Source organism: Bufo bufo, chromosome 2 (genome assembly GCF_905171765.1).
Source record: "Bufo bufo chromosome 2, aBufBuf1.1, whole genome shotgun sequence".
Classification (NCBI taxonomy): Eukaryota; Metazoa; Chordata; class Amphibia; order Anura; family Bufonidae; genus Bufo; species Bufo bufo.
Window position 1 is genome coordinate 38,096,212 of NC_053390.1, and position 26,661 is coordinate 38,122,872.

The 26,661-nt window shown below is 50.0% G+C and overlaps 1 protein-coding gene across 2 annotated transcripts in view; it reads left to right on the forward strand.

Moving 5' to 3' along the window:
* The first annotated feature begins 5,772 nt into the window (after positions 1–5,772).
* RICTOR (RPTOR independent companion of MTOR complex 2) overlaps positions 5,773–26,661 on the forward strand; it is a 90,769-nt gene continuing 69,880 nt past the window's right edge. For both annotated transcript variants that reach the window (XM_040420948.1, XM_040420949.1), the window contains exons 1-3: positions 5,773–5,869; positions 9,912–9,959; positions 25,180–25,277. In XM_040420948.1, coding sequence (XP_040276882.1) covers positions 5,821–5,869; positions 9,912–9,959; positions 25,180–25,277 — 195 coding nt within the window. In that variant the 5' untranslated portion in view covers positions 5,773–5,820. The remainder of the gene's footprint in view (positions 5,870–9,911; positions 9,960–25,179; positions 25,278–26,661) is intronic.

A 26,661-nucleotide genomic window follows, 5' to 3' on the forward strand; every position in this document is an offset into this window, starting at 1 on the left:
TCTCACTTCTGTGTCCACAGACTCCTGACTACAGACTAACTCCTCCCTGTCTGGGCCTGAACATTTATACTAGGGGCTCCCTATCTCCCTCTAGTGTCTAGGATGCCTAACTACACCCTAACAGGCCTGCTATGCATATCACAGGGGAACAATACATGTAAAAGCACATAGAAAATACATTAACATACATGGTTAAATATAATATCACTGTCCCTTAGGAGTAGGAGTAACACGTGACCCAATTGACCCTTGTGTAGTGCCCACCCCTACCTAGTGGGACACTACACTAGTGAGACCTCATTTGGAGTATTGTGCTCAGTACTGGAGACCATATCTCCAGAAGGATATTGATACTTTGGAGAGAGTTCAGAGAAGAGCTACTAAACTAGTACATGGATTGCAGGATAAAACTTACCAGGAAAGGTTAAAGGACCTTAACATGTATAGCTTGGAAGAAAGACGAGACAGAGGGGATATGATAGAAACTTTTAAATACATAAAGGGAATCAACAAGGTAAAAGAGGAGAGAATATTTAAAAGAAGAAAAACTGCTACAAGAGGACATAGTTTTAAAATAGAGGGGCAAAGGTTTAAAAGTAATATCAGGAAGTATTACTTTACTGAGAGAGTAGTGGATGCATGGAATAGCCTTCCTGCAGAAGTGGTAGCTGCAAATACAGTGAAGGAGTTTAAGCATGCATGGGATAGGCATAAGGCCATCCTTCATATAAGATAGGGCCGGGGGCTATCCATAGTATTCAGTATATTGGGCAGACGAGATGGGCCAAATGGTTCTTATCTGCCGACACATTCTATGTTTCTATGTTTCTATTAGAAGCTTTATACATAAACTTCTTCTCATCACGCTTTAGGACTATATGCGTTCCTAGTTAGAAATATTATAAAATAACATATACATAAACGTCCTTAATAATACGTAACAATATAAAAAAATACATACATCCTATTGATTTTCTTATACAAACAAAAACTAAGGTTGATTATAAGTGTATATAGATATTACAGATTTTATGCTTCATTAGTAGATACCAAACTGTAGAGGTAATTAGCATCAGCTCCTTCTAGAGCTTATTCTTATCTCAGCCATAAATTTATAAGGAGACAAGAATGACTCTAACTCAGCCTGGTACATCCATGAGAAGAAACCTCATGAACAGTGTCCTTTCCATGATCCCCTCTTGGCCTACTTTAAAATACATAACATATAACAATATGGCCTCTTATAGGTATTTATAATCAAATCCACTATAACTAGGATATTTAAATAAATGTTTTATACACTTATGAAAAAGCACAACAGGGCCTGCTGCCGAGCTGAGCATCTAAAAAATGTTGTGGGCAAGGGCCTGCTGCCGAGCTGACCAGTTAAATAATTGTGTGGACCAGGGCCTTCTGCCGAGCTGACCATTTAAAAAATTGTGTGGACGAGGGCCTGCTGCCGAGCTGACCATTTTAAAAATTGTGTGGACGAGAGCCACAGCTCAGTCTGGTCCCTTATCCCCTGCCACAGCTCTGCGGCGGTGTGCTGTTTGTCACCTAAGCAAATAAGTTTCAGCGGGGCCTGTTGCTGCTTCCTCACTGTAGTGCTACACTGCTTCCAGCTACTGACCAATTGCTGACTGGTGCTGCAAGATGATAATTCAGAGGTGGAAGCTGAGGATGAGGCGGAGGAGAAGAAGGGGGGGGGGGGGGTTGTAGCCACTAACGTAGGTGGCGGTGGAAACCCTGATGGAAGTAGGGCCCGCAATCCTTGGCGTCGGTAGCACCTGTGCCATCCCAGGGTACGACTCGCTCCTGGCCTCCACAACGTTCTCCCAGTGTGCAGTCAGGGAAATGTAGCGTCCCTGGCCAAAAGCGCTTGTAATGTCGCTGCCACCACCGCCTCTAATAAAATATGACACTGAATGAATGTCACTGATATTTAGGATGCGCACACGTTATACAAGAGGTATAGTGCAAGTAATGTCGCTGCCACCACCGCCTAATAAACAATTGCACTAAATTAATGTCACTGATATTTAGGATGGGCAAAAGTTATACAGGAGATGTAGCGCAGGTAATGTTGCTGCCAACAGCAGCAAAAATATTAGACTGAATGTCACTGATATTTCGGATACGCAAATGTTATATAGGAGATATAGCGCAGGTAATGTAACTGTCCGCAGCGGACACCGTCTACGGAAAAAGTACACTGGATGTCACAGATATTTTTAGTATATGCACACGTTACACAGGAGATGTATCGCAGGTAATGTCGCTGTCACCATCGGCGAAAAAAATTACACTGAATGTCACTGATATTTTTAGTATATGCACACGTTACACAGGAGATGTATCGCAGATAATGTCGCTGTCACCATCGGCGAAAAAAATTACACTGAATGTCACTTATATTTCGGATGCGCTAACGTTATACAGGAGCTGTAGCGCAGGTAATGTAACTGTCCGCAGCGGACACCGTCTACAGAAAAAGTACACTGGATGTCACAGATATTTCTAGGCTGCGCACACGTTACACAGGAGATGTAGCGCAGGTAATGACGCTGTCTGCAGCAGCCAAACAATTGCCAGCTATTTAGTGCAGGTTGCACTAAAAATATATATTGCTGCCACACACTATAATCCTTAAAAGGACTTTTGGGTCTATAAGTATAAAAAAATAAAATATTGATATTTCACTTCCTACACTATCTCTCCCTTCTGCTCTCCAGCTCTCCCTGACTAATACTGAGCCAAACACGTGTCATCGGGTGCTATGAAGCACCCGATGGCGCGTTTCGGCCAGCCAATCACTGTAATGCCAGGCATTACAGAGAATGTCAGTACTTACCTGCACGTCTATTGGCTGCGTAGCAACATTATGCACGACTGAGAGTAAAGCAGAACTGCCTACAATAAGCGGATCCCTGCAGCGGATCGCCTTGTGCCTCAGATGATGAATACAGGACAGTACGTGAAATGCAGAGGATTGTGCAACAGAATGAATGACAGCGAAGGCGATCATTTCTTACTGTAGTCTCCTGTACGTGGAAAATCAAAGTAACACAAGCTATCCATTACAGCTGCTCACCACTAGGGGGCTCCCCTGACAACCATCTAGCATAGAGAGGAGAAAATCCCTTGTAATGAATAAATTCGTCTCATCAGCAGGATTTTTTGATTAGGAAGGAAAAGTGGTGGAATTATGGAAATCACAGGATCGGCAGTCATGCTAATGATATGCAAATAAAAACAAAATATTCAAAACATCTCGAGTATAAGTGCCGTGCACAATAATACCTGCACTTCCTTGGCATCAGTGCGGTTATTAATGGTTGTCTGAGGAATGTTCTGCCACTCTGAATGCACTTGGGCACGAAAATTGTCAAGATCCGCTGCTGCCAGCTCTCTTTGCAATTGCCGACCAATGGCGTCCCAGATGTGCTTTATGGGAGATAAGTCCGGAGACGCTGCCGGCCGTGGTGGCACGTTTAGGTCACGCAGGCAGCTCACAGCAGTACGAGCAACATGCGGCCTGGTGTTGTCCTGTTGAAAAACGGCTCCTGGAACACCTTGGAGAAATAGCAGTACCACCGGTTCCACGACCAAATAACATAATGCCGAGCTGTTAGTACCTGAAATGAAGACTAGAGGTTTCCGGCTACTGTACATTATACCGCCCCACACCATAATCCCAGGAGTAGGACCTGTGTGATGTTCTCTTTGTGAAGGCCTCTTCATGGCGTTGCCCGCGTGGTCTCCAAACCAAGCTCTGACTATCATTGTGTCCAAGACAAAAGCGGGACTCATCTCTGAAGAGGATAGACCTCCATTGCCGTCTGACTGTGCACCATGATAGTCTTTGAGAGCGGTGGTGTGAGGTTGGTGTAACACCTGTAGCTGGACCTGTGGACCAGTGTTGTGCAGACGCCTTCTGATGGCTTGTGTAGACACTGTTTGCCGCCTTAGGCTTGGGATGTGGCAATTTCACTTTTAGTACAGAAAGGATCACTACGCGCCATTCTTCTTCCATGTAGAGGTTCTCCTCTGTGCTCCTCTTCCTGTCATTCCAGTTCCTCACTGTCCTCCTAACCACCGGGACACCGACCGTTAGCCAGCGTTGACATCTCAGCCTCGGGGAGTAGTGATCTGCCAGAGTGATAACCCAAGGCCTCTCAGCTCAGGCTTCTGTTCCTCTCAGTGTGTGATAGGTGGTGATAACTGGCGCATCGATGAACAGGAGTCATCTCACAATCATCACACACGACCTGATCCGATTTTTGAGGTTTCATGTGGCTTTTATGCACCTCCGATATTCCACAGATTGTGATGCTAGGGAGGCTCGTCCCCGTCACGGCCTGCCATTGGCTGCCCCCCCCCCCCTTCTTCGTCGGATGTTCTGATTCACGTGACGGGAAGATGCAGAGGCGTCTGTGCGGGGATCAGGAGCCATGCAGGTGCCAGGAGCAGGTCGTATAATCTATATGAGGGGCCCGGGCATTGGGGGGCATGTTTTACAGTTTGGATACCACTTTAAAGTGTTTATCCCATGATTGATGTAAAAAATGAAAATCAGACATCATGTAGTACATGATTATCTCTTCCTAATAAAGCTCGAACCAGCCCTGTACCTCACGTGGATCCAGAGATCTCTCCATTCATTGCTCTGCTAGATTTGTATCAAGCTGACAGCTCAGGGGATGTGTCCTTCCTGCTGTAGCTCAGGGGGCGTGTCCATTCTGCTGCAGCTCTCTCCCTATCACAGCTCAGGAGGCAGCTAAAGGATGAAACTGAGCATGTGCGGCCATCTCAGTGAGAAGGTCAAAGAAATATTAAAAATACAAACAGTAGGTGGCGCCATGCAGATACATTTTATTGAATAACTCACTGGCTGTGCTAAATTTTTAATTACATGCAATTAAAAAAGTATTCAGATTCGGGTGCTGGTTTGAAAAATGTAGAATATTTTTTAGTGGAACAACCCCCTTAAAGGTATGTACACACAGCGTCTTTTGCTGTGGAATGTTGGAGTGGACGCCGGTGCTGAAATTTTACTGGCAGCCAAGTGGTTTCTGCCTCTCATTTATTTTAATGGGAAGCATTTCAGAAAATCAAGCCAGCATCCAGTCAGAGAGAGATTCTGGTCTCTTCCAATCTGTTTAGAGGATTCAAACCTGCAGCCAATCAGAGGACAGTTCATTCATTTTGCCTCACTTCAAGTTTGACGTCTCTGTATTGGTCATCTTGGCAGCCAATCAGATTGAACCAGATGCTCATTGATTGGCCGCTGGGTGTAGGAGCTGCTCAATGATTGGCCGCTGGGTATACAAGCTGCTCATTGATTGGCTGCCGGGTGTTCCACCTGTCCTGTTGCCCAGCTTCAGGAGAAATGAAAGCGATATAAAACATGTCTGGAGTATTGACGTAGGGAATGCAGGTACTTGTCGTTCGACAGCTCATGTTTTTTGTTTTTTTTCCCCTTTGTTGTAAAACTTTGTTTATATGTTACAATAAAATCTCGGACATGAATCAGTAAAAAACAAGAAGAAAACAAACATCCTAAATCTTCCTTGCCCACAACAAATATGGCGGCCGCGGCCTCTACGACGACTCATCCCTAAGCCCAGTATTCAAATTGCGTTTTTCTCGCCTGCAGTCGTTTTCTTATCTACGGGACAGAAAGAAACAGCCATTACCCAGACAAAATAAACGATCTCTGGAAACTCGCTCTCCGCCGCAGACTCCCCGCCCACTGGCCCCCGTGTTCTCGCGAGAGAGAGCGATGTTTCCGGTGTTGTGAATGTCTCCCCACCGAGGAATATGGCGGCTAGCATCCGAGCCCGCTCCCTCCGGCACCTCAGGATAAGAGGTAACCGGCAAGGGCTGGGTCATGGGAGTCTGGGCCTGGGCGGGAGAAAAGCTCTTGGGCTGCGGGGTTTCAGTATGGCCGGCGGGGTGAGGCAGCCCAACCCCTTCCCTCCCTCTTCCCCCCACCCCCCCGGCCTCAGCCCTCTTGGTATCTCCCGGTTGGGGGGGCAGTCTAGGTGTTTGCCCCGTGCCCTCACAGTGACAGCTATGACAGCCCCCTGCTGGCACTGTGCCCTTTTGACCTGCCCTCTCCCTGCTTGATACCAGGGCAGGTGTCACCCATTGCCCTGAGGTCCTCGCCCATGACTATGACACCCGCAGACCGGTGCTGCTGATCCTGTGCCGTAGGTGCCAGTCAATATGGGCGCCGCAACTTTTGCGCGATCGAAGAACGTCACCCCCCCCAGGATAAGCCGATAAACCGCCATTGAGACCATAAAAAGGTCGAGAGGACTTGATCTGGTGGCGTCATGCAGCAGGAGTAGTCGGGGGCGACGGGCAGGTGTAGCTGGCACAGTGTAGGGTTTGATCGCGTTAAAGTCGCAGGATGGTGGCGGTGGGCGAGACTTCCCATTAGTGGCGTTTATGTTTTAGCCATTGGTCTGCAACCTGTCACTCTCCTGCAAAACGACTACTACTCCCAGCATGCCCTGACAGCCGTGGCGTCTGGAGCCACAGGGCGGGTGTTGCAGGCATAATATAGGGCTTGGTTATGCTAAAATCGCAGGATGGTGCCAGGCAGAATGTCTGTACGAATGCCATTTCTGTTATGTGCAGAGAACCGTGATTTACAGCATTACGCTGCGCAACTACAACTCCCAGCATGCCCTGACAGCCGTGGCATCTGTCTGGAGCTACAGGACGGGTGTAGCTGATATAATATAGAGTTTGATCATGCTAAAGTCGCAGGATGGTAGAAATGACATTTGTTACAGCCGTGGAACAGTGGTCTGCAACCTGTCGCTCTCCATATGCTGCAGAACTACAACTCCCAGCATGCCCTGACAGCCGTGGCATCTGTCTGGAGCTACAGGACGGGTGTTGGCGGCCGTCATAATCAACAGGTTTGATTGCGCTTAGGTTGCAAGATGGTGCCAGTATATGAATCACATACTATATGATTTACAACTTGTCGCTCTCCGTCGGCTGCACGACTACAACTCCCAGCATTCCCTAACAGCCACGGCATCTGTGGAACTACTGTTGCCTTCGTAATGATCATGCTAAAGTTGCAGGATGGTGGCGGACGAAGCTTCCCATTCTATGGCGTCTATGTTACAGCCATAGAACAGTGGTCTGCAGCCTGCTGCTCTCCTGCTGTCAAACTACAACTCCCAGCATGCCCTGGCAGTCGTGGCATCTGTCTGGAGCTAAAGGACGGTGGGTTGCGGGCATAACATAGATCGCGATAAAGTCGCAGGATGGTGCTAAATGAAAAATATGAATTACATTTGTGAATATATCCACAGAACAGTGATTTACAGCCTGTGGCTCTACATATGCAACGCAACTACAACTCCCAGCGTGCTTTGACAGCCCTGGCATCTGCCTTGAGCTATAGGGCGGGTGCTGCTGGCATAATATAGGGTTTGATCATGCAAAAGTCGCAGGATGGTGCCAGACGAAACCTCCCATTTACAGCTTAGACCTCTCCATCTGCTGCACAACTACAACTCCCAGCATGCCCTGACGCCTGCCCCGTGTTCCAGGCAGATATAGGGGACCTTCCTATGGCTCTACCATTAACGTCGTGTCCTGCAGTTTTCTAATAGACTTTGTGTTTCAATCGCTTTTCATTTTCAAGCCCTCTGCTTGCTGTCAGTGAATAGAAGTGTCTTGTACCCCCCCCCCCCCCCCCCCCAGAGGCTGACGGCTTAGGCTCTGTTCACACTTGCCGATATAAACAGAAACGTCTTGACTTGCGTTGAATGCAGCGCCTTCGCATCTGCCGCCTCGGGCCCTGACAACGTCTCCTTATCCAGATTGCGTCCTGCTGACTGACTGGAAAGGCTATCGTTTCCATTCACTGACAGCAAGCGGGGACCATGACAAATGGTGAATGTTGCAGAACTGCTCATTGCGGCGTATGGACGTGACCCGGAACGAAGCAAGTCTGTGCGAGTCCTGCTTTTTAAAGGCGGGCTGTGAGATACCTGCCCCTCTGATATCAGTGTCTGGGAAAGCTGGGTGACGGCCTCTGTTAGGGCTGCATATAGCTGATCATAGAGATTTAAAGAGGTAGTTGGGAGTGGGACCGCCGGAACCCCCGACGACCATGAGAACGGTGGTCCCTGAGTGCTGTCTGTGAATGGAGCCATATTGCTCACGTCGGTCCCCCCCCCCCCCCCCGCTCCATTCACTTCTGTGAGCGCTGTACGTGGCAGTCCTATAGAAAGTGACTGGAGCGGGGGGGCACGCGTGCGCACAACAGCTCCGCCCACCTATGGGACCCCCTCCTATCTCCGCAGGTGCGGCGTGTTCGCCATTCATTTCTGAAATGTGGCTGCCTGTGTGCCGCTGCCCTCCGTTCTCTTTGGGGGGGGGGTCCTATTTTGGAGGTAGGTGCGAGTCCCACCTTTAGGACCCATTGCTATCTGGCCTTGGCGGCCTACGCTAGTGATGGGCCACAGATGTCTGAGGTGAGAAGACCCCTTTAAACCATAAGAGACAGAGGTTGTCGCTCAGCTGTTGTGGAAGCACAACTCCCAGCATGCTTCATATGGGAGTTCTAACAGCAGGCGAGCGATGGGTGTATGCTGGGGGTAGTAGTATGGCAGCAGCTGGAGGTTGCACAACCCCAGCTTACGTGATCCCCTCGGCAGTTGTTTTTCTCCAGGCCCCTGAATCAGAGATTTGTCATTTGGTGTTGGGGGGGGGGGGGGGTCAGCGTCTCATCCTCCAGCCGTGTCGGAGCAAAACATGTTTGTGATGGAAGTGACAGTAACCTCTGAGCGCTGCCCCCTAGTGACAGCCTGCGCACATGACACTGGTCTGAGATCCCTGCCTGACGCAGAGTATTGCCGTGTGTGGTCCGCAGAGCATCGCGGCGTCCGGCATCCCTGCAGGCTTCTAAGTTAGACGTGAAAATTAAAGGGGTACTCCTATATAAACTGCCATCGCTGTATGATCCATGGGACCCCCACCCGTCCCGAGCATGAAGGTGATGGCAGCATCCGCAGGAGCACGCCCGTCACCCGGGCACTGCTACTGCGCTGTTTAACCCTTCTCATGCTGGGATACACACCCAATGGTGAACCGCTCTGAACCCATCACCGGGAATCGGGACGAACCCGGGTCGTGCCCGCGACTGGCAAGGTGCAGGAGCGCCCGCTGGCATCCGTGGCCGCCCCTGAAGAAACCTCAGAATAAATTGTGGCCCACGTGCATCAGAATAATGCAGCCAAGCTGCCAGTCAGGCCGGGGGGAGCCGTAATCGGCGTGCAGTGCTTAATCCACCCCTTTTGATATTAACAGCTCATTGGTATCTGATCGTCGTCGACTCGACACCCCGCACCTCCACCAGTCAGTGGCTCTGCTGGAACTCCACAGCGCCGTCCATTGTGTAGTGGACGCAGCTGGTAACTGCGGCGCTGCTCCCATTGCAGTGGATGGTAAGCCGCTCCGCCCGCTACATTATAGAGTTATGCTGACTGTTGGGGGTGCGGGGTGTCCTGAGTGGATAACCCCTTTAATATTTATCCCATATATGAACCCATTCAGGACACAGGCAGGCTGATGTAAAAGAGGCGTGACCCCACTGATGCTTCCATTCTGCGCTCCCCGATCCTGGCTCAACACACAGGAAGCGGCACTGAGCCAGTCAGCGTCAGGACCTCGCGTGCCGCCCCCTGGTGGTAGTTCCTCTCCTGATGGCAGAGATGCCTAGGAGGAGACTCTGCCTTCTTCCAGTGCATCGGTGTTGGGACCCTCTGTGGGGCATGGACAGCAGGGGGTCCGTGGTCCTCGTGTATATGAGCGGACTCCACGCTGACGGACCACGAGGTCACCTTTTCTAATTATATTATAATTATTCTTTTTTTTAGGTCGGAATGACAGTGGGGAGGAGAACGTCCCGATAGATCTCAGCAGAGGTAAGATGTCGTTATTTCACACCCTCCCGCCGAACACTCGAGACGTCTTCTGGATTACCAGACTGTAGGATCCTGTGTGACAACGAACCCGCTGCATGTAAATACCCCGATGGCCGCTTTCAGTCGAGCGAGTATTATATTGATTTATGATGCTATATGTAACCCTTACAGTTCTGGAATGTATTGGATAACACTGACGTAATGCTGTCAGTGTTATCCAATACATTCCAGACCTCTAAGGGTTACATATTGCATCATAAATCAATATAATGCTATGCGAGTCCGGAGCGTGACACTCGCTCGTCTGAAAGCGGCCTTAGCGGACAGCCATGGAGGGAGGCGGTCCGGTGTTTAACCCTTTCACGAGGCCCTCCTGAATACGGGGCTTAGTCAGGAAATGTCTGCAGTTGTCAATACTTGTATTTCCCATGATATAATCTGGTTTACAGCATCTTTTCTCATAACGCCATGTTGTGTCGTTCCTCTTTTATTCCTCTCAGAAATTTAGCAATGAATTAGCAGCTGTCGGAGGGGTGTGTGACCTGTCCAGGCCGTGTAAGGACAGGAGCCGTCCGCTGCGGCTGAGGGCGTCCCCGACCCCTCTGTGCCCGGATCGGATGAAGGGTTTTTCCGAGTGTTTAATACTGATGATCTATCCTCAGGATAGGTAATCAATCGGTATCAGATTGGTGGGCGTCCATCACCCAGCACCCCCACCCACGGATCAGCTCAGGATAGGTCATCAGTATTAAACACTCGGACAACCCCTTTAAGGCGAGCCCTCTCGGTGTATACTGTTCGGATCTAGCAAAAAAGGGGAAATCTTTGGAAATTGCGGCTTTCCCGATGATCTCGTATTAAAGTGGGCCGGTCAGACGTGAGGTGGATCATCTCGGCAGTGGGGGAACCTGAGGGAGATGTGGTGCGCAAGCGCTGATTACAGCATAACAGGGACTGGCGGGAGCACAAGGAGGGGGCCTGGTCCTGTCACTCAAGGGAAGGAGGCGTGGCTGAGTAATGGAAAGTGGAGGGGCCTGGTGGGCTAGGGCGCACCCTCTTGGTGCACTGAAGCTGTGATTAGTAGGGGTGCACCGAAATTCCGGCAGCCGAAAATATCGGCCGAAAATGCACCTAATCCACTTCGGCCGATATTGTTACATATCGGCCGAAAATATGGGGTGTGGGGATTTGTCACCCACCATCTGCGGGCGGGCGCCGGGCGGGCGGTTTACTTTGTCACTGCATCTTTATTTTACCTTACAATCGTGACGCTCCAGTAACAACTCTGCAGGCAGAGCGGAGGCCAGCGTAACGTCACTTACTCACGTGACGCGACTGCTCCGCCTCCTTCATTCATAAAGTGGGCGGAGCAGGTGCGTCACGTGAGTAAGTGACGTTACGCCGCCCTCCGCTCTGCCTGCAGAGTTGTTACTGGAGCGTCACGATTGTAAGGTAAAATAAAGATGCAGTGAGTGATGCTGTGAGCAGCAGGGCCGGGGCTGTTATGGGTAGGGGGATCGGTCTATGGCACTGCTATGGGGAGGGGGGATCTGTGCACTGCTATGGGGAAAGGGATCTGTGCACTGTTATGGGGAAAGGGATCTGTGCACTGTTATGGGGAAAGGGATCTGTGCACTGTTATGGGGAAAGGGATCTGTGCACTGTTATGGGGAAAGGGATCTGTGCACTGTTATGGGGAAAGGGATCTGTGCACTGTTATGGGGAAAGGGATCTGTGCACTGTTATGGGGAAAGGGATCTGTGCACTGTTATGCCCATAACAGTGCACATATCCCCTTTCCATAACAGTGCACAGATCCCCCTCTCCATAACAGCGCCACCCACAGATCCCCCTCTCCATAACAGAGCCACCCACAGATCCCCCTCTCCATAACAGCGCCACCCACAGATCCCCCTCTCCATAACAGCGCCACCCACAGATCCCCCTCTCCATAACAGAGCCACCCACAGATCCCCCTCTCCATAACAGCGCCACCCACAGATCCCCCTCTCCATAACAGCGCCACCCACAGATCCCCCTCTCCATAACAGCGCCACCCACAGATCCCCCTCTCCATAACAGCGCCACCCACAGATCCCCCTCTCCATAACAGCGCCACCCACAGATCCCCCTCTCCATAACAGCGCCACCCACAGATCCCCCTCTCCATAACAGAGCCACCCACAGATCCCCCTCTCCATAACAGCGCCACCCACAGATCCCCCTCTCCATAACAGCGCCACCCACAGATCCCCCTCTCCATAACAGCGCCACCCACAGATCCCCCTCTCCATAACAGCGCCACCCACAGATCCCCCTCTCCATAACAGCGCCACCCACAGATCCCCCTCTCCATAACAGCGCCACCCACAGATCCCCCTCTCCATAACAGCGCCACCCACAGATCCCCCTCTCCATAACAGCGCCACCCACAGATCCCCCTCTCCATAACAGCGCCACCCACAGATCCCCCTCTCCATAACAGAGCCACCCACAGATCCCCCTCTCCATAACAGCGCCACCCACAGATCCCCCTCTCCATAACAGCGCCACCCACAGATCCCCCTCTCCATAACAGCGCCACCCACAGATCCCCCTCTCCATAACAGCGCCACCCACAGATCCCCCTCTCCATAACAGCGCCACCCACAGATCCCCCTCTCCATAACAGCGCCACCCACAGATCCCCCTCTCCATAACAGCGCCACCCACAGATCCCCCTCTCCATAACAGCGCCACCCACAGATCCCCCTCTCCATAACAGCGCCACCCACAGATCCCCCTCTCCATAACAGCGCCACCCACAGATCCCCCTCTCCATAACAGCGCCACCCACAGATCCCCCTCTCCATAACAGCGCCACCCACAGATCCCCCTCTCCATAACAGCGCCACCCACAGATCCCCCTCTCCATAACAGCGCCACCCACAGATCCCCCTCTCCATAACAGCACCACCCACAGATGAATTTCATTCATGAAAAAGAATTATTAATAAAATCATTAAAAAAAAAGTATTTTAAAAGTATTTGGGCAAAAAGGCAGTTTCGGTTTCGGTTTTCGGTCAAGGGCATCCTGAATTTTCGGTTTCGGTTTCGGACCGGAATTTTCATTTCGGTGCACCCCTAGTGATTAGCATATTAATTACGATTGTGAGCTATCCCTGCAATGGCTATACAGATTTAGGTGCTAAAGGTATTGTTTTAATCAGCAGGATCAGCCCTTACCAGGTGGCTTACATGGTTTCATGGGGTTGTTCCTGCAGACAGGTGCTCTTTTCCTCCCTTCATGACCAGACCAGTTTCCTTTTTTTCAGTACATGGTTAGTTGAATAATTTATTTTTGTCATTTTTTTTATTTTACGGTTTCTTGTTTTTATTTTTTGGACCCGAGAATTTTTTTTTTTTACATTTTTATTTATATATATATATATATATATATATATATATATATATATATATATATATATACACACACACATGTTGCACCCCCGTACAGATATAGAACACCTTTGGGGGCATTTAATATTTCATTTTTTAGCTGATTTCCTGGGGCTGACGTCTTGGCCCCCGTTTCCAGGGGGGATCCAGCCGCCGGACGTCACCTCAGAGCTAGTCTGGGTCGACCAGGACTCGAGGAGGAGGAAGCATCATGGCCGCTTCCTGATCTGTATACACTGATTAATGTCTGTCATTCACTGACAGCCAGCTCTCTACACCTGCAAACCCAACAAGGACGTTCAGAAATGTCCTTGCAGGGTCAAAGGCGAACCACCACCACCACCACCACCGGTGGTCCAGTAGTGGTCATCTTAATGCAATGTGCCATTTTACCCTGCACCCAATTTCCATCTATCCCTTTAATTTCTGTGGTGATCGACTGCTTAAAACTGAGAAAATGCATGAAATATGGCGGCAGACGTGCACTGTGATGCCACGTACGGCAGTGTATGAAGCATAGTGAGGGTCTGCTACCACATTTTTCCCATCAAGCTGGGGGGGCAGTGTGCGTGTCATTTAGTTTATATATTATTCAGTCGCTGTGTAATCCATGGGCATCTGAAGCCTCGTATCCCCCGCTAACCATTTGAATAAAGATAGCAGGAGCCCCTCTCCAGCTTTCCCTGCAGAGCAACGCCCCAGCAGTTTATGTGCATTTGGCTGGGCCCTGAGCGGTAAGTGGCCAAGAGCGTTGCTGAAGAAGCCTTCCCTTTATTAATTTACCTTATAGACGTTCTGAGTATAATGGGGGATGTGCCGCTGTTTTAAAGATCCTGTCCCGCTCTGGAGGACCCGCCCCGTTCCTGTATTACACAGACAACCCATTGATATGAATGAATAATGTGCAATACTAAATTTCTCCTGTGGTGGCGCTGCAGGGAAACTGAACGCTTAATTACCAGGTTTCCCCACAGATCACAGCTGATCACAGTAGGACACTTTGTGATCTGCTTAACAAGTAGGGATTGTCCAAAGTGGAGGATCCCTTTAACTTCATGTTTATCTTACGGATGTGCTATTTTATCACCGGAAATTTCCCTTTATTCTTTTTTTATTTTATTATTATTTTACCAATGACATTTGTGCTGTAGCAGAATGTTTTTTTTTTTAAATGACCTATTCACTTTCTAATTTTAAGGGGGTTTTCTGGGACTCCTATATTGGTAATCTATCCTCAGGATATCGGTGAGGGTGAGGGTCCAACGCCTGGCAGCCCTGCCGATCAGCTGTTTTGGGCAGCCGCAGTGCACCAGTGATCGCTGCAGCCTCCTCACAGCGTACCATTGACATTGTATAGTGGCCGTGCTTGGTATTGCAGCCCAGGCCCATTCACAGCGCTCACTGGAGCCTCTTCAAACAGCTGATCGGTGGAGGTGCTAGGAGTCAGACTGAGCATAGGTCATCAAGATATGAATCCTGGAAAACCCCTTAAAGGGGTTTTCCTTCAGCACAAGTCATCCATATCATAATGGTGAGGGCTGGACACCTGATACTTCCACCAATCAGATGTTTCTGGCAGCCGTGAACAGAAGTCTTCCGTTCCCTGTGTAGTTTCTGGCGTCGGCACGCAGCACCTCAGCTCCCATTTGTGGGAGCGGAGCTGCAGTACCCAGCATGGCCACTACATAATAGATGGAGCCTTTTGCTTCCTTCTCTGTCCACTGTATTGTTTCCAGTTCCTGCGGCTGCCCAAAACCCTCAGATCCATGGGGGTTCAGGGTGTCAGACCCCCGCCCATCTAACCTTTTTAATTTTAATAAAACTATTTTTTTTATAACCAATTTACCATATTTTTCACCCTATAAGACCAACCTGCCCATAAGACTCACCTAGATTTTAGAGGAGGAAACTAAGACAAAAAATATTTTTCATTAGACCTCAGCTCAGACCCCCCAATGTTAGGCCCCTTTCACACGGGCGAGTATTCCGCGCGGATGCGATGTGTGAGTTGAACGCATTGCACCCGCACTGAATTCCGACCCATTCATTTCTATGGGGCTGTGCACACGAGCGGTGATTTTCACGCATCACTTGTGCGTTGCGTGAAAATCGCAGCATGCTCTATATTCAGCGTTTTTCACGGGCCCCATAGAAGTGAATGGGGTTGCGTGAAAATCGCAAGCATCCGCAAGCAAGTGCGGATGCGGTGCGATTTTCACGCACGGTTGCTAGGAGACCATCAGGATGGAGACCCGATCATTATTATTTTCCCTTATTACATGGTTATAAGGGAAAATAATAGCATTCTGAATACAGAATGCATAGTAAAATAGCGCTGGAGGGGTTAAAAAAAAATTAAAAAATTATTTAACTCACCTTAATCCACTTGCTCGCGCAGCCCGGCTTCTCTTCTGTCTTCTTTTTTGCTGATTGTAGTAACAGGACCTGTGGTGACGTCACTCCGGTCATCACATGGTCTTTTACCACTGTGATTGATCATGTGATGACCGGAGTGACGTCACCACAGGTCCTTTTCCTGCAATCAGCAAAGAAGGAGACAGACGAGATGCCGGGCTGCGCGAGCAAGTGGATTAAGGTGAGTTAAATAATTTTTTCTTTTTTTTTAACCCCTCTAGCGCTATTGTACTATGTATTCTGTATTCAGAATGCTATTATTTCCCCTTATAACCATGTTATAAGGGAAAATAATACAATCTACAGAACACCGATCCCAAGCCCGAACTTCTGTGAAGAAGTTCGGGTTTGGGTACCAAACATGCACGATTTTTCTCACGCGAGTACAAAACGCATTACAATGTTTTGCACTCGCGCGGAAAAATCGTGTGTGTTCCCGCAACGCACCCGCACATTTTCCCGCAACGCCCGTGTGAAACCAGCCTTAATCATACCTCAGCTCACAGCCCCCTCCAATGTTAATCAGACCCCAGAACCAGACCCTCAGTGTTAAGTTTTCCAGTCAGACCTCAGATCAGGCCTCGATATTAATAATTCCCCCCAATCAGACTTTAAATCAGACCTCCATGTGAATGACCCCCAATCAGACCTCCGATCAGACCACCATGTGAATGACCCCCAATCAGACCTCCGATCAGACCACTCACTGTGCTGTGACAGCGCACGGACGTCGGCGCTCTGTGACCTCACGCTGTGCACCTTGGGACACAGCTTAGCCTGCAGGAAGAAGAAGAGAGCTGGATGTTTTTTTTATTTTTTTTATCTGATCTGAGCATGGGGATCATTCACATGGGTGAATGATCCCCATGCTCAGATCAGATAAAAAAAAAAAAAAACTCCAAACATCCAGCTCTCTTCTTCTTCCTGCCGGCTAAGCTGTGTCCCAAGGTGCACAGCGTGAGATCACAGAGCGCCGACGTCCGTGCGCTGTCACAGCACAGTAGACGGCCGAGGACTAGGAAGCAGTGAGTACAGAGACCGGGGAGCGCTGCATTCACCGCCCCCTGGTCTTCCTGTACAAATGAGCGCTTCCATAATGAAAGTGCTCATTAGTATTCACCCCATAAGACGCGGAGACATTTTCCCCCCTATTTTGTGCATCTTTTAGGGAGAAAAATACGTATTTTTTATTTTTTGTGTTTTTTGTTTTATTAACTAGATCAGGTTCCAATTTTATTGTTTCACTTTTCATAATTCATTTTTTTTTTATACGTTTAGATTTATATTTTTATGTTTTTTTTCCCCCAGTATTTTTTGCTTTGCATAATTAAGACCAGGAAACAGGCTGATTAACACGAGATTGAGGAAATCTATTCCGGAGCGGTGACTCCGTCTTGTGCCCCGGTCAGCTGTAGCTTCTCGATTAACCACATCAACCAGAGAAACAGCGCGTCAGTGAGCTGCGAGCGGGGATTAGTGCCTCACAGAAGGTCTTGTGACCTGCATGCTTGTGCTGCGCGCCGAGCCAGTTTTGTTTGTTAGGATATTTCTGACGGCGTTTCAGAAGTTATTTCAGTCGCTCAATGACTCGAGGGATAAACAGCGTCCCGTATCGCGGCCGTCTCGTGGAGCGCGCCTCGCCGTGGCAATAAGTGGCCTTTTCTAATGTGATGCTGCACCTTGAAAACAAAGGACGTATTTACCCGACTTGCAGAACATCCCTCTAAATAAAAGGGGTTGATCAACCAAATAGCTGACTTTTCAGGCGCTCTCGGTCACGCGGGCGCCCCCGCTGCTTCCAGTTGTCACCACATTGCAGAGTTTTTATGCGGTGCCACCTGACCAGGGCATCGAACCCTTGTAATCTCAGGCACAAGAGGAGATTTAAAGGGGTTGTCTCGTCTCAGACATTGGGGGCATTAAGCTAGGATATGCCCCCATTGTCTGATGGGACCCGCACCTATATTGAGAACTGAGCCGCGAAAGTGGTGGAGGGCGCACTGCGCATGCAAAGCTGCCCTCCATTCATTTCTATGAAGCCGCCGAGCGCTGGCTCGGCAATTTCTGTTGGATCCATAGAAGTGAATGGGAGCAGTGGTCGGTCATGCGCGGCGCGCTTCCATTCACTTCTATGGGGAGCCGGCTGGGTGGTGGCCGGACCGGAGTCCTCCAGCCACAACTTTGCCGGCCTACATTTAGGAGATAGGTGCCGGTCCCAGCAGTGGGACCCACACCTATAAGACAATGGGGGCACGTCCTAGCAATATGCCCCTATTGTCTGAGATTAGACAAACCCATTAAGGGACCTTTACATGGACCGAGAATCCACAATATAATCTCTAACAAGCAATTATCTGTCAGTGTAAAGATGCCTTAGATTACCCGATAAACAAGCGAAGCGCTCGTTCGTCGAGTTATAGATCATTCATGTGGACACAAAAATTGTTCTCTGGCGCCACATTGTGCTGTGTAAACAATGAGTCAGTATGGGGATGAGCGATGGCATTAGCGATCGCTACTCCCTAAACTGTGGAGGAGATCGAGCAGGCGATTGTCGGGAATGAACGCTTCCTTCCTCACAATCTGCTGCTGTATCGTCCCGTGTAAAGGGACCTTTAGGCAGCACAACTACGTCATTTGCCGCCCTAAAACTCTATTGGTACCGAATGGACCACACATGGACTCTCCGCAGAGTCACCGCTTGGGGATACCGTTGAACCATAAACCGATGATCTGATTACAGACTATACCTGCGGAGAGAGCAACTGCTCCCTGGTGCATTACCCATCAGTGATCCGCATGTTGAGGACAATGATAGGACATGTCTAGTCTTTTGCGGCACGGACCTAAAAGTACACGGAAGCCCTTTGTGCGCTTCTGGGTCTATGCGACAGCACCACAAATGATAGGCTGTGTCTTAGTTTTGGCCGTATCGTGCAGATCGCGGGTCCATTGAAGTCAATGGGTCCACATTGCGGTGCAGGGTGCACACGGCCGGTGCCCGTGTTTTGCGGTTGCGTAAATTGGGTCCTAAAGGTAGGATAGAGCTATACCTTCCAACTGCATGTTTTTACAGTGGGGGGGAAAGAGGAAGACAAGCAGCTGCCAGGTGAACAAAGGATTGAGAACTGGGTCAATTCCGACATCTGCCAGTTCTAATGTCCACCATACACACTGGACGGTAGACCAACATTGGTCAAGTTTGAACGGCGTTGAGCGCCCTGGTCCTAAAGCATCCTGCCGATTCTCCCCACTCCAGAGCAGCCCATTTCTCCAGCTCTTTAGAACCCTCTTTTTCCATTGGGATAGTGCCATGAGGATTTGACAACCCCATCGATAAGATCTTCTCATTCACACCAAAATTTGTTTGGACCGATCTCCTTGCTCCATGTTGACTGTGAAAGTCTGGATCCAAATGCATGTGGTTTTGTGGTGCCTCTTCCAAACCACAACCCAAGTAAGACTCGGCTCTTGCCAATTTGGCTAGGACTTTTTAGAGGATTTCTTTTCTGCTTAGAGACCTAGTCTAGCATTAAACTTAACGAGTGCCGACTCTCCCCCGACAGCTTCCGGGTGACGACGATGAGAAATCACAGTACAACACTGTGTTCCGTTCATAGACTTGTGCTGAAACGTCTCCCGGAGCCTTTTGATGCAGAACCTTAGAACTGGCCTCGGCTCCCTCACCACATGCCAGAGAGTGGGGAACAGCATTTGGTCCCTTATTGTTTTCTGGTTACCATGACCAAGAAATACTCGAGCTCTCCGATCCCGAGGACAAAAGGGGGAAGTCTCAAAACTTTGCCGACCACAGAACATTAATAAAACGGTTTCCCTGGGCTCGCCTCTAGTTTCTAAAGTCGTCCTAAGTTTTGGACCCCCAGCTTTCAGATGGGAAAACCACTCTGTCATCCGGATCAACCCTACCCTACCAGGCTTATATGCTGGTAGGGTTGATGACGCTGATTAAAACAATACCTGTCTTATGTCTGTGGGCGGTATGGTTGCGGAGAAAAATAAACTTTTAAATTATGCAAATGCTCTATTTGAGCACCAGGAGGCGGGCTTATGCAGTTCAAGCACCACTCCAGCGACACCCCTGGTGCTCCGTAATGATACCCCTCTGGTTTTAGATTGACAGGGCTAGGCCGCACTCGTTTCCTGAGTGGCGCATTCTTTTTATATTAACCTAACCTCAGGATAGGTCATCAATCGGGGGGGGGGGGGGGAAGACTGCTTTGTAAGGTCTCTGAACCTCAAATATTCCGCAGGGTGAAACAAAATAATTAACCCTATGTTATTCTCATATGACATTCTGTGCAATAACTTCCTGTTCACATCAGACCCCTTTGTGTATTTTTAAAAACCTCATCCCCGTATAATGCTGCGTATTTACTGTGAATAACGCAATTAAAAAAGCTTTTTTGCGATTTTCCTAACTCATCGACGTACAAAAGTGACAAAAAGGCAGCGAAAATGCCAAAAAAGACTGTGTGAATCCAGCCTATACCCTGCATTTATGACTGAAGGTTTCGTGGCTAAAAGGGGTTCCCCGAGCATTCTTGAAAATCTTGCTGTGCGCGGAGGGCAGATAGTCTGTTCAGTACGTAACCCTCCGTTGCACCGCCGTAGACGTCAGGACTGGATGCGCGCTCTTCCACTCAGGTCCTGACTGGATGTCTTCCAGAGTCTTCCTCTTAGCCTTCCTGTTCAGGTGCGTACTGCGTATACATTGTGTGCAGCTGAACAGGAACTGGTAGCAAACTGAGCTGAAAAGAGTGCGCAGCGGAGGTGGCGGCATCGGTGGAGTGTTGGAGGAGTAAATAGTCAGCAGACTGTCTTTCCTCGACCGGTCAGCACAGAGAACGATGTTCAAGAAAGCCTGGAGCACCCCTTTAAGGGCCCATTCACACGACCGTGGGCCATCTGTGCCCCTCTTGCAGACTGCAATGCACGGGCACCGGCTGTGTGAATCTCGTATTGACTCGAATGGGTCCACGATCCGCAATATATGGCAGAGGCACGGACCCGAAAGCCCATGGAAGCGCTTCACACCGCGCCGTATCTCTACGGTTGTGTGAATGACCCCTCCATGGGTCCGCGCCACAACACTGGATTCAAACAGCCGGTGCCCAGGCATTGCGGGCGGCCTACGGTTATGTGAATGAGCCCTAAAGCAGTGAGGCCTAGTGGCACCGTTCTCTCAGTGCAGACAGAGCAGTGGGGGAGGGCTCCTGATGCAGCCGGGTGCCTTACAGACAGACTGGTTTTTCAGAACGAGCTGGGAAAACATGGCAGATGGAATTGCTCAGATTTGATTTTTGGGGTGCCCCAAGGAGATGCCTTTAGCCATGTCTAATGGAACCGCTTTTTCCGAGTGAAGCTAGCTGTCATCGCTTCATTGAGTCTGTATAATCGCGGGGATGTCCCAGCTGCGTCATCTGCCACTCATAGCTCTTCGCTCTCTCAGAAGGTTTCCTCTTCAGGAACGGCAGGCGCCCTCGAGTTCGGAGGGCTCTTTACGTGGCCGCAGCTCATTTGCATGAATGACTAATAAACGCCGTTCTTAGAAGTGGCTGGTGATGAATCTGTCTGTGGAGCGGATGGGGAAACCAGCTGCAGGGCTAGAGGTAGGACCGGGTTTCACTTATGGGTGAGGTGTCTTCTTCGTGTCCATGTCACCCCGTGTGAGTTGGCGCTGGTTTTCCGGAAGCTCTTGATAATATGTGTACCGTAGAATTTGCTAGTGCGGGAAAAAAAACTGATGCAACATGGTTGGACAAGCGTGAGTCCTTGCACTAAAATACGCAACCTGTTCCTGATGTCCTATCATAAAGGGGTATTGGGACTTTGATGGCGTATCGCTAGGATATGGCGGGTCCCTATCCAGGGCGCAGGGACGTCAGCTGCACAGGCGTCTGATCTCCACTATGGGAGCGCCGCCTTGGCTGTTTACGTTAGTCTAATAGCGCCGAATGACGAGTTGGCCTCGCTTGTGGAGTACACTCTCCATTCACCCCTATTGGACTTCCGAAAACAGCTGAGCGCGCTCTCTCATCTGTTTTTGGAACTCTTCTAGCAACGAATGGTGAAAGCAAGCAGTGCGCAATCCTTCCCCGTTCTGGAGATAGGAGCAGGTTCCAGAGGTGGGAGTACCCCTTTTATTTTGCATATATTGGGTTTTGGGGTGCAAGTAGCACGGCGGAGGGGAGAGTGATGAAGCGGTGTTTGCAGCTCTCTTCATACCATGAGTAAGCGACATGCCTGCTGAGGGATGGGTCCGTCCTGATATCATTCCCCTGATGTGAGTCTGACTTATTGGTGTGGAATGCTGCGAGGGGGGACGTGTGCCCCGCAGCCCTCCATATAACAGCCTGTCTGGGGCCGGGTCATTGGTGCACAAAGTACTGCAGATGGAGGCAGTCCCTGTCTATTCGGGCCTATGGATGTCACATGGAGGGGGAGGGGGTCTCCAACTCCTCTTCGCTCCTCTAAGAGCCAGTCCGAAGAGCTGCTGTGACACAGTGGAGCCCAAGCCAGCAAACTGATTGCCGTCACACTGCTTTCTGAAAGCGGCTACCTATTCCAAATGATGAACAAGCGTCTGGCAGGGGTCCAGCCATTGGGGCCCCTGCCCATGATAACGGTCACGCATGTGGGACTGCAGGTCAGCTCGTCTACTCGCCCATCTCCACCAGTCCCATACAGTTGAATGGAGCGGCAGCGCACGTGTGTGACTGCTGCTCCATTCAAACGGGGGAATATGAGTCCCCATTTCCCCACTGGTGAGACCCCCGCCCATGAAACACTTATTTCCTTTCATGTAGATAGGTACCGTATTTTTCGCCCCATAAGACGCACTGGCCCATGAAACCCCCCTAGGTTTCAGAGGAGGACAAATGTTTTTCATTACAACTCAGGTCAGACCACCAATCAGACCCCCAATGTTAATAAGACCCCAATAAGACGTATGCTCAGACCCCAATGTAAATGACCCCCAATCAGACCTCAGATAAGAGCCCCATGCCTCTCATTAGCCCCTATGCCTCTCATCACCCCCATATTAGCCCCTATGCCTCTCATCACCCCCCATATCATCCCCCATGCCTCTCATCACCCCCATATCATCCCCCATGCCTCTCATCACCCCCCCATATCATCCCCCATACCTCTCATCACCCCCTATGCCTCTCATCACCCCCCACATCATCCCCCATGCCTCTCATCACCCCCCATATCATCCCCCATGCCTCATCATCCCCCATGCCTCTCATCACCCCCCATATCATCCCCCATGCCTCTCATCACCCCCCACATCATCCCCCATGCCTCTCATCACCCCCCACATCATCCCCCATGCCTCTCATCACCCCCCATATCATCCCCCATGCCTCTCATCATCCCCCATGCCTCTCATCACCCCCCCCATATCATCCCCCATGCCTCTCATCCCCCCCCCCACATCATCCCCCCATGCCTCTCATCACCCCCCCCATATCATCCCCCATGCCTCTCATCCCCCCCCCCACATCATCCCCCCATGCCTCTCATCACCCCCCACATCATCCCCCCATGCCTCTCATCACCCCCCATATCATCCCCCATGCCTCTCATCACCCCCCATATCATCCCCCTCATCACCCCCCACATCATCCCCCCATGCCTCTCATCACCCCCCACATCATCCCCCCATGCCTCTCATCACCCCCCATATCATCCCCATGCCTCTCATCACCCCCCATATCATCCCCCATGCCTCTCATCACCCCCCATATCATCCCCCATGCCTCTCATCACCCCTATATCATCCCCCATGCCTCTCATCACCCCCATATCAGCCCCTATGCCTCTCATCACCCCCATTGCCTTAAATCAGCCCCAAGCAGCCTCATGTTTTATAAATTAAATAAACCACTTACCTCTCCTGCTCCTGGACGCCGCCCGCAATCTTTTTCCTCCTGCTGTCTGCTGTGAATTGGCACGCACAGAGTGAGGTCACCGAGCGCCCTCACCCTGTGCGCAGCCGACAGCAGAGGACCAGGAAGCGATAAGTACAGAGCCTTCACCGCTTCCCGGTCCTTCGGTACTAATGAGCGCTTCCATAATGGAAGCGCTCATTAGTATTCGCCCCACAAGACGCAGTGGCATTTCCCCCCCACTTTTGGGGGAAAAAATGCTTCTTAGGTTACTTTCACACCTGCGTTAGGTGCGGATCCGTCTGGTATCTGCACAGACGGATCCGCACCTATAATGCAAACGATTGTATCCGTTCAGAACGGATCCGTTTGCATTATAAAGAACAAAGTCAAAACAGATCCGTCCTGACTTACATTGAGATCCATTTTCAATTGCACCATATTGTGTCAGTGAAAACGGATCCGCTCCCATTGACTTACATTGTAAGTCAGGACGGATCCGTTTGGCTCCGCATCGCCAGGTGGACACCAAAACGCTGCAAGCAGAGTTTTGGTGTCCACCTCCAGAGCGGAATGGAGGCAGAACGGAGGCAAACTGATGCGTTCTGAACGGATCCACATCCATTCAGAATGCATTGGGGCTGAACTGATCCGTTTTGAACCGTTTGTGAGATCCCTGAAACGGATCTCACTAATGGAATTCAAAACGCCAGTGTGAACGTAGCCTTATGGGGCAAAAAATACAGTACTAACTCTTACCCCTTTCAGGGACCCATGATGAGAGGGCATCAGTGACCGATTTATAGACCTGTCGGCCTCGTTCAGCCGCATCAATGCAAAAGTAAAATAAAGTTCTACAATTTAGAATGTAAAAATGTGTCTGGTCCTTAAAGGGGATGTCCAGGACCACCCTATCGACCACAGGACCACCCTAAGCAGACAGGCTGATGTAAGCAGTTAAGAGGCTGTAGCGCGCACACAGGTGCCGCTGATTCTCAAGCAGTTGATCAGCGGGGGTATAGCATTAAAAGGGCTGCCCCGTCTGGGACATTGATGGCATATTGCTAGGATAGGTGCTGGTCCCACTTCCGGAACTATGCCTATTTCCAGAAAGGGGCCCCCCAAAGTGAAGGAGAGCGCACTGCGCATGCGCAGGCATGCTCTCCATTCATCTCTATGGGAGTTCCGAAAGTAGCTGAGCAAGTGCACCCGGCTGTTTTTGGAATGTGATGAATGGAGAGGGCACCGTGCGAGAGCAGCCACCTCTCCACTCACCGAGCTATCTCCCGGCTACTTTTGGAGGGCGGCTGCGCATGCACGGATGCTCTCTATTACACTTTGCGCAACTACCGTATGTGACCTTGATGGTGTATTCTCTTACGTATTCTGATCCCTGAAGGGGTTAAACACGAGCCCGCTCATTTATTGCCGTTTTTCTGTCTTTCTTGCAGAACCTAGCGACAACCTTAGAGAAATTTTACAAAATGTGGCCAAACTCCACGGCGTCTCTAACATGCGCAAGCTGGGTCACCTCAACAACTTCATCAAGGTAAGAGGCCTTGTCCGCGATCCTCCTGGGCGGTGATGTTTCCCCCACGTATTATAACGTCTGCATTTTATTCAGAGAGAAGCGGCACTGCACGGACGATGCTTATCACTACCTGCAGAGGCGGGTCTCTTCCACACATTTATAGAGGAGCTCTCCCCTCTCCTGACAGGTCTGGTTTAATAACTCCTTGTATTCCCCATGTAATAGCAAATTCAGGAGCATCTATTCTTATGGCTCTATGTTGTGCCATCCCTCTATTGTCCCTGCTAGAAGTTATGAATGAATTGCCAGCAGTTTGCAATGAAGGTCCAGATGGGTGTTACCAGTTAAGGGGATTTGGGGGGGCGGGGGGGGGTGTCCCTGCACAGTCTGACACTGGCAACACTAATTGGATAATGTAGGACTGTGCATGTAGCCCGCCTGCCACCTTTCCTTAACTGGTAACACACATCTGGACCTTCTTCAATGCAGACTGCTGGCAATTCATTCATAACGTCTAGCAGGAATAATAGAGGGATGGCACAACATAGAGTTAGAAGAAAAGATGTTTCAGAATTGTTATTACATGGGGAATGCAAGTAATTACTAGGAGAGACCTGTCAGGTGAGAGGAGAGGTGCACAACACACCTCAGCTGCTGCAGAACCTCATGATACAGCTTCCCTTTGGCCATAGCCGTGAGATCATCTGATTGACTGTGCTGTGAGTTTATGATCGGCTGGTTGTTATACAGTCGCTGTCGCTCCACGTCCTTTCTGGTTTTGTGCTTTTTATATCAGTTGTTCTACTTTTTTATGTCGATTGCCGGAAATGTTTGTAGCTTTACGTTGGAGATCTTACAGCAGAGTGTCTTCCCTTATCCAAGAGCCTGTCAGTCACTTAGTACTGTTTCTCACCGATGAGGTTCTGCAGCAGCTGAGGACTATTATGGTGCATTCTGCAGAACTTGCTTGTGTGACCTGCGGTTGCGTTTAGTTTCCAGGAACTGCTCCGTCTCCATGCATGTCGCTGTTTTTAGTTTACGTTGGCCTCATTCTGTTGCGTGGCTTTTGTGGTCAGGTGTGGGACACGTGCACAGAACATCTGCCGAGTAACTGCTCCTTCGTCTGAGTTCACACTTAGCATCACAGGTTTGCAAATATCAGGGTGCAAATGCATTTGATGTGGATTTTATTCGATCCAGTTTACGTGCTTTATCTGTCAGACGTCTTGGATAGGACTCTCAGCCGAGGCCAAGGCTTGTGCTCTCATGCTGCAGCAGAAAGGACCCCCCCCCCCCCTCCAAAGCTGTGATAGCGAGAGAGCTGCAGCAGAAAGGACACACCTCCTGAGCTGTGATAGAGAGTTACAGAAGAAAGGACACACCTCCTGAGCTGTGATAGAGA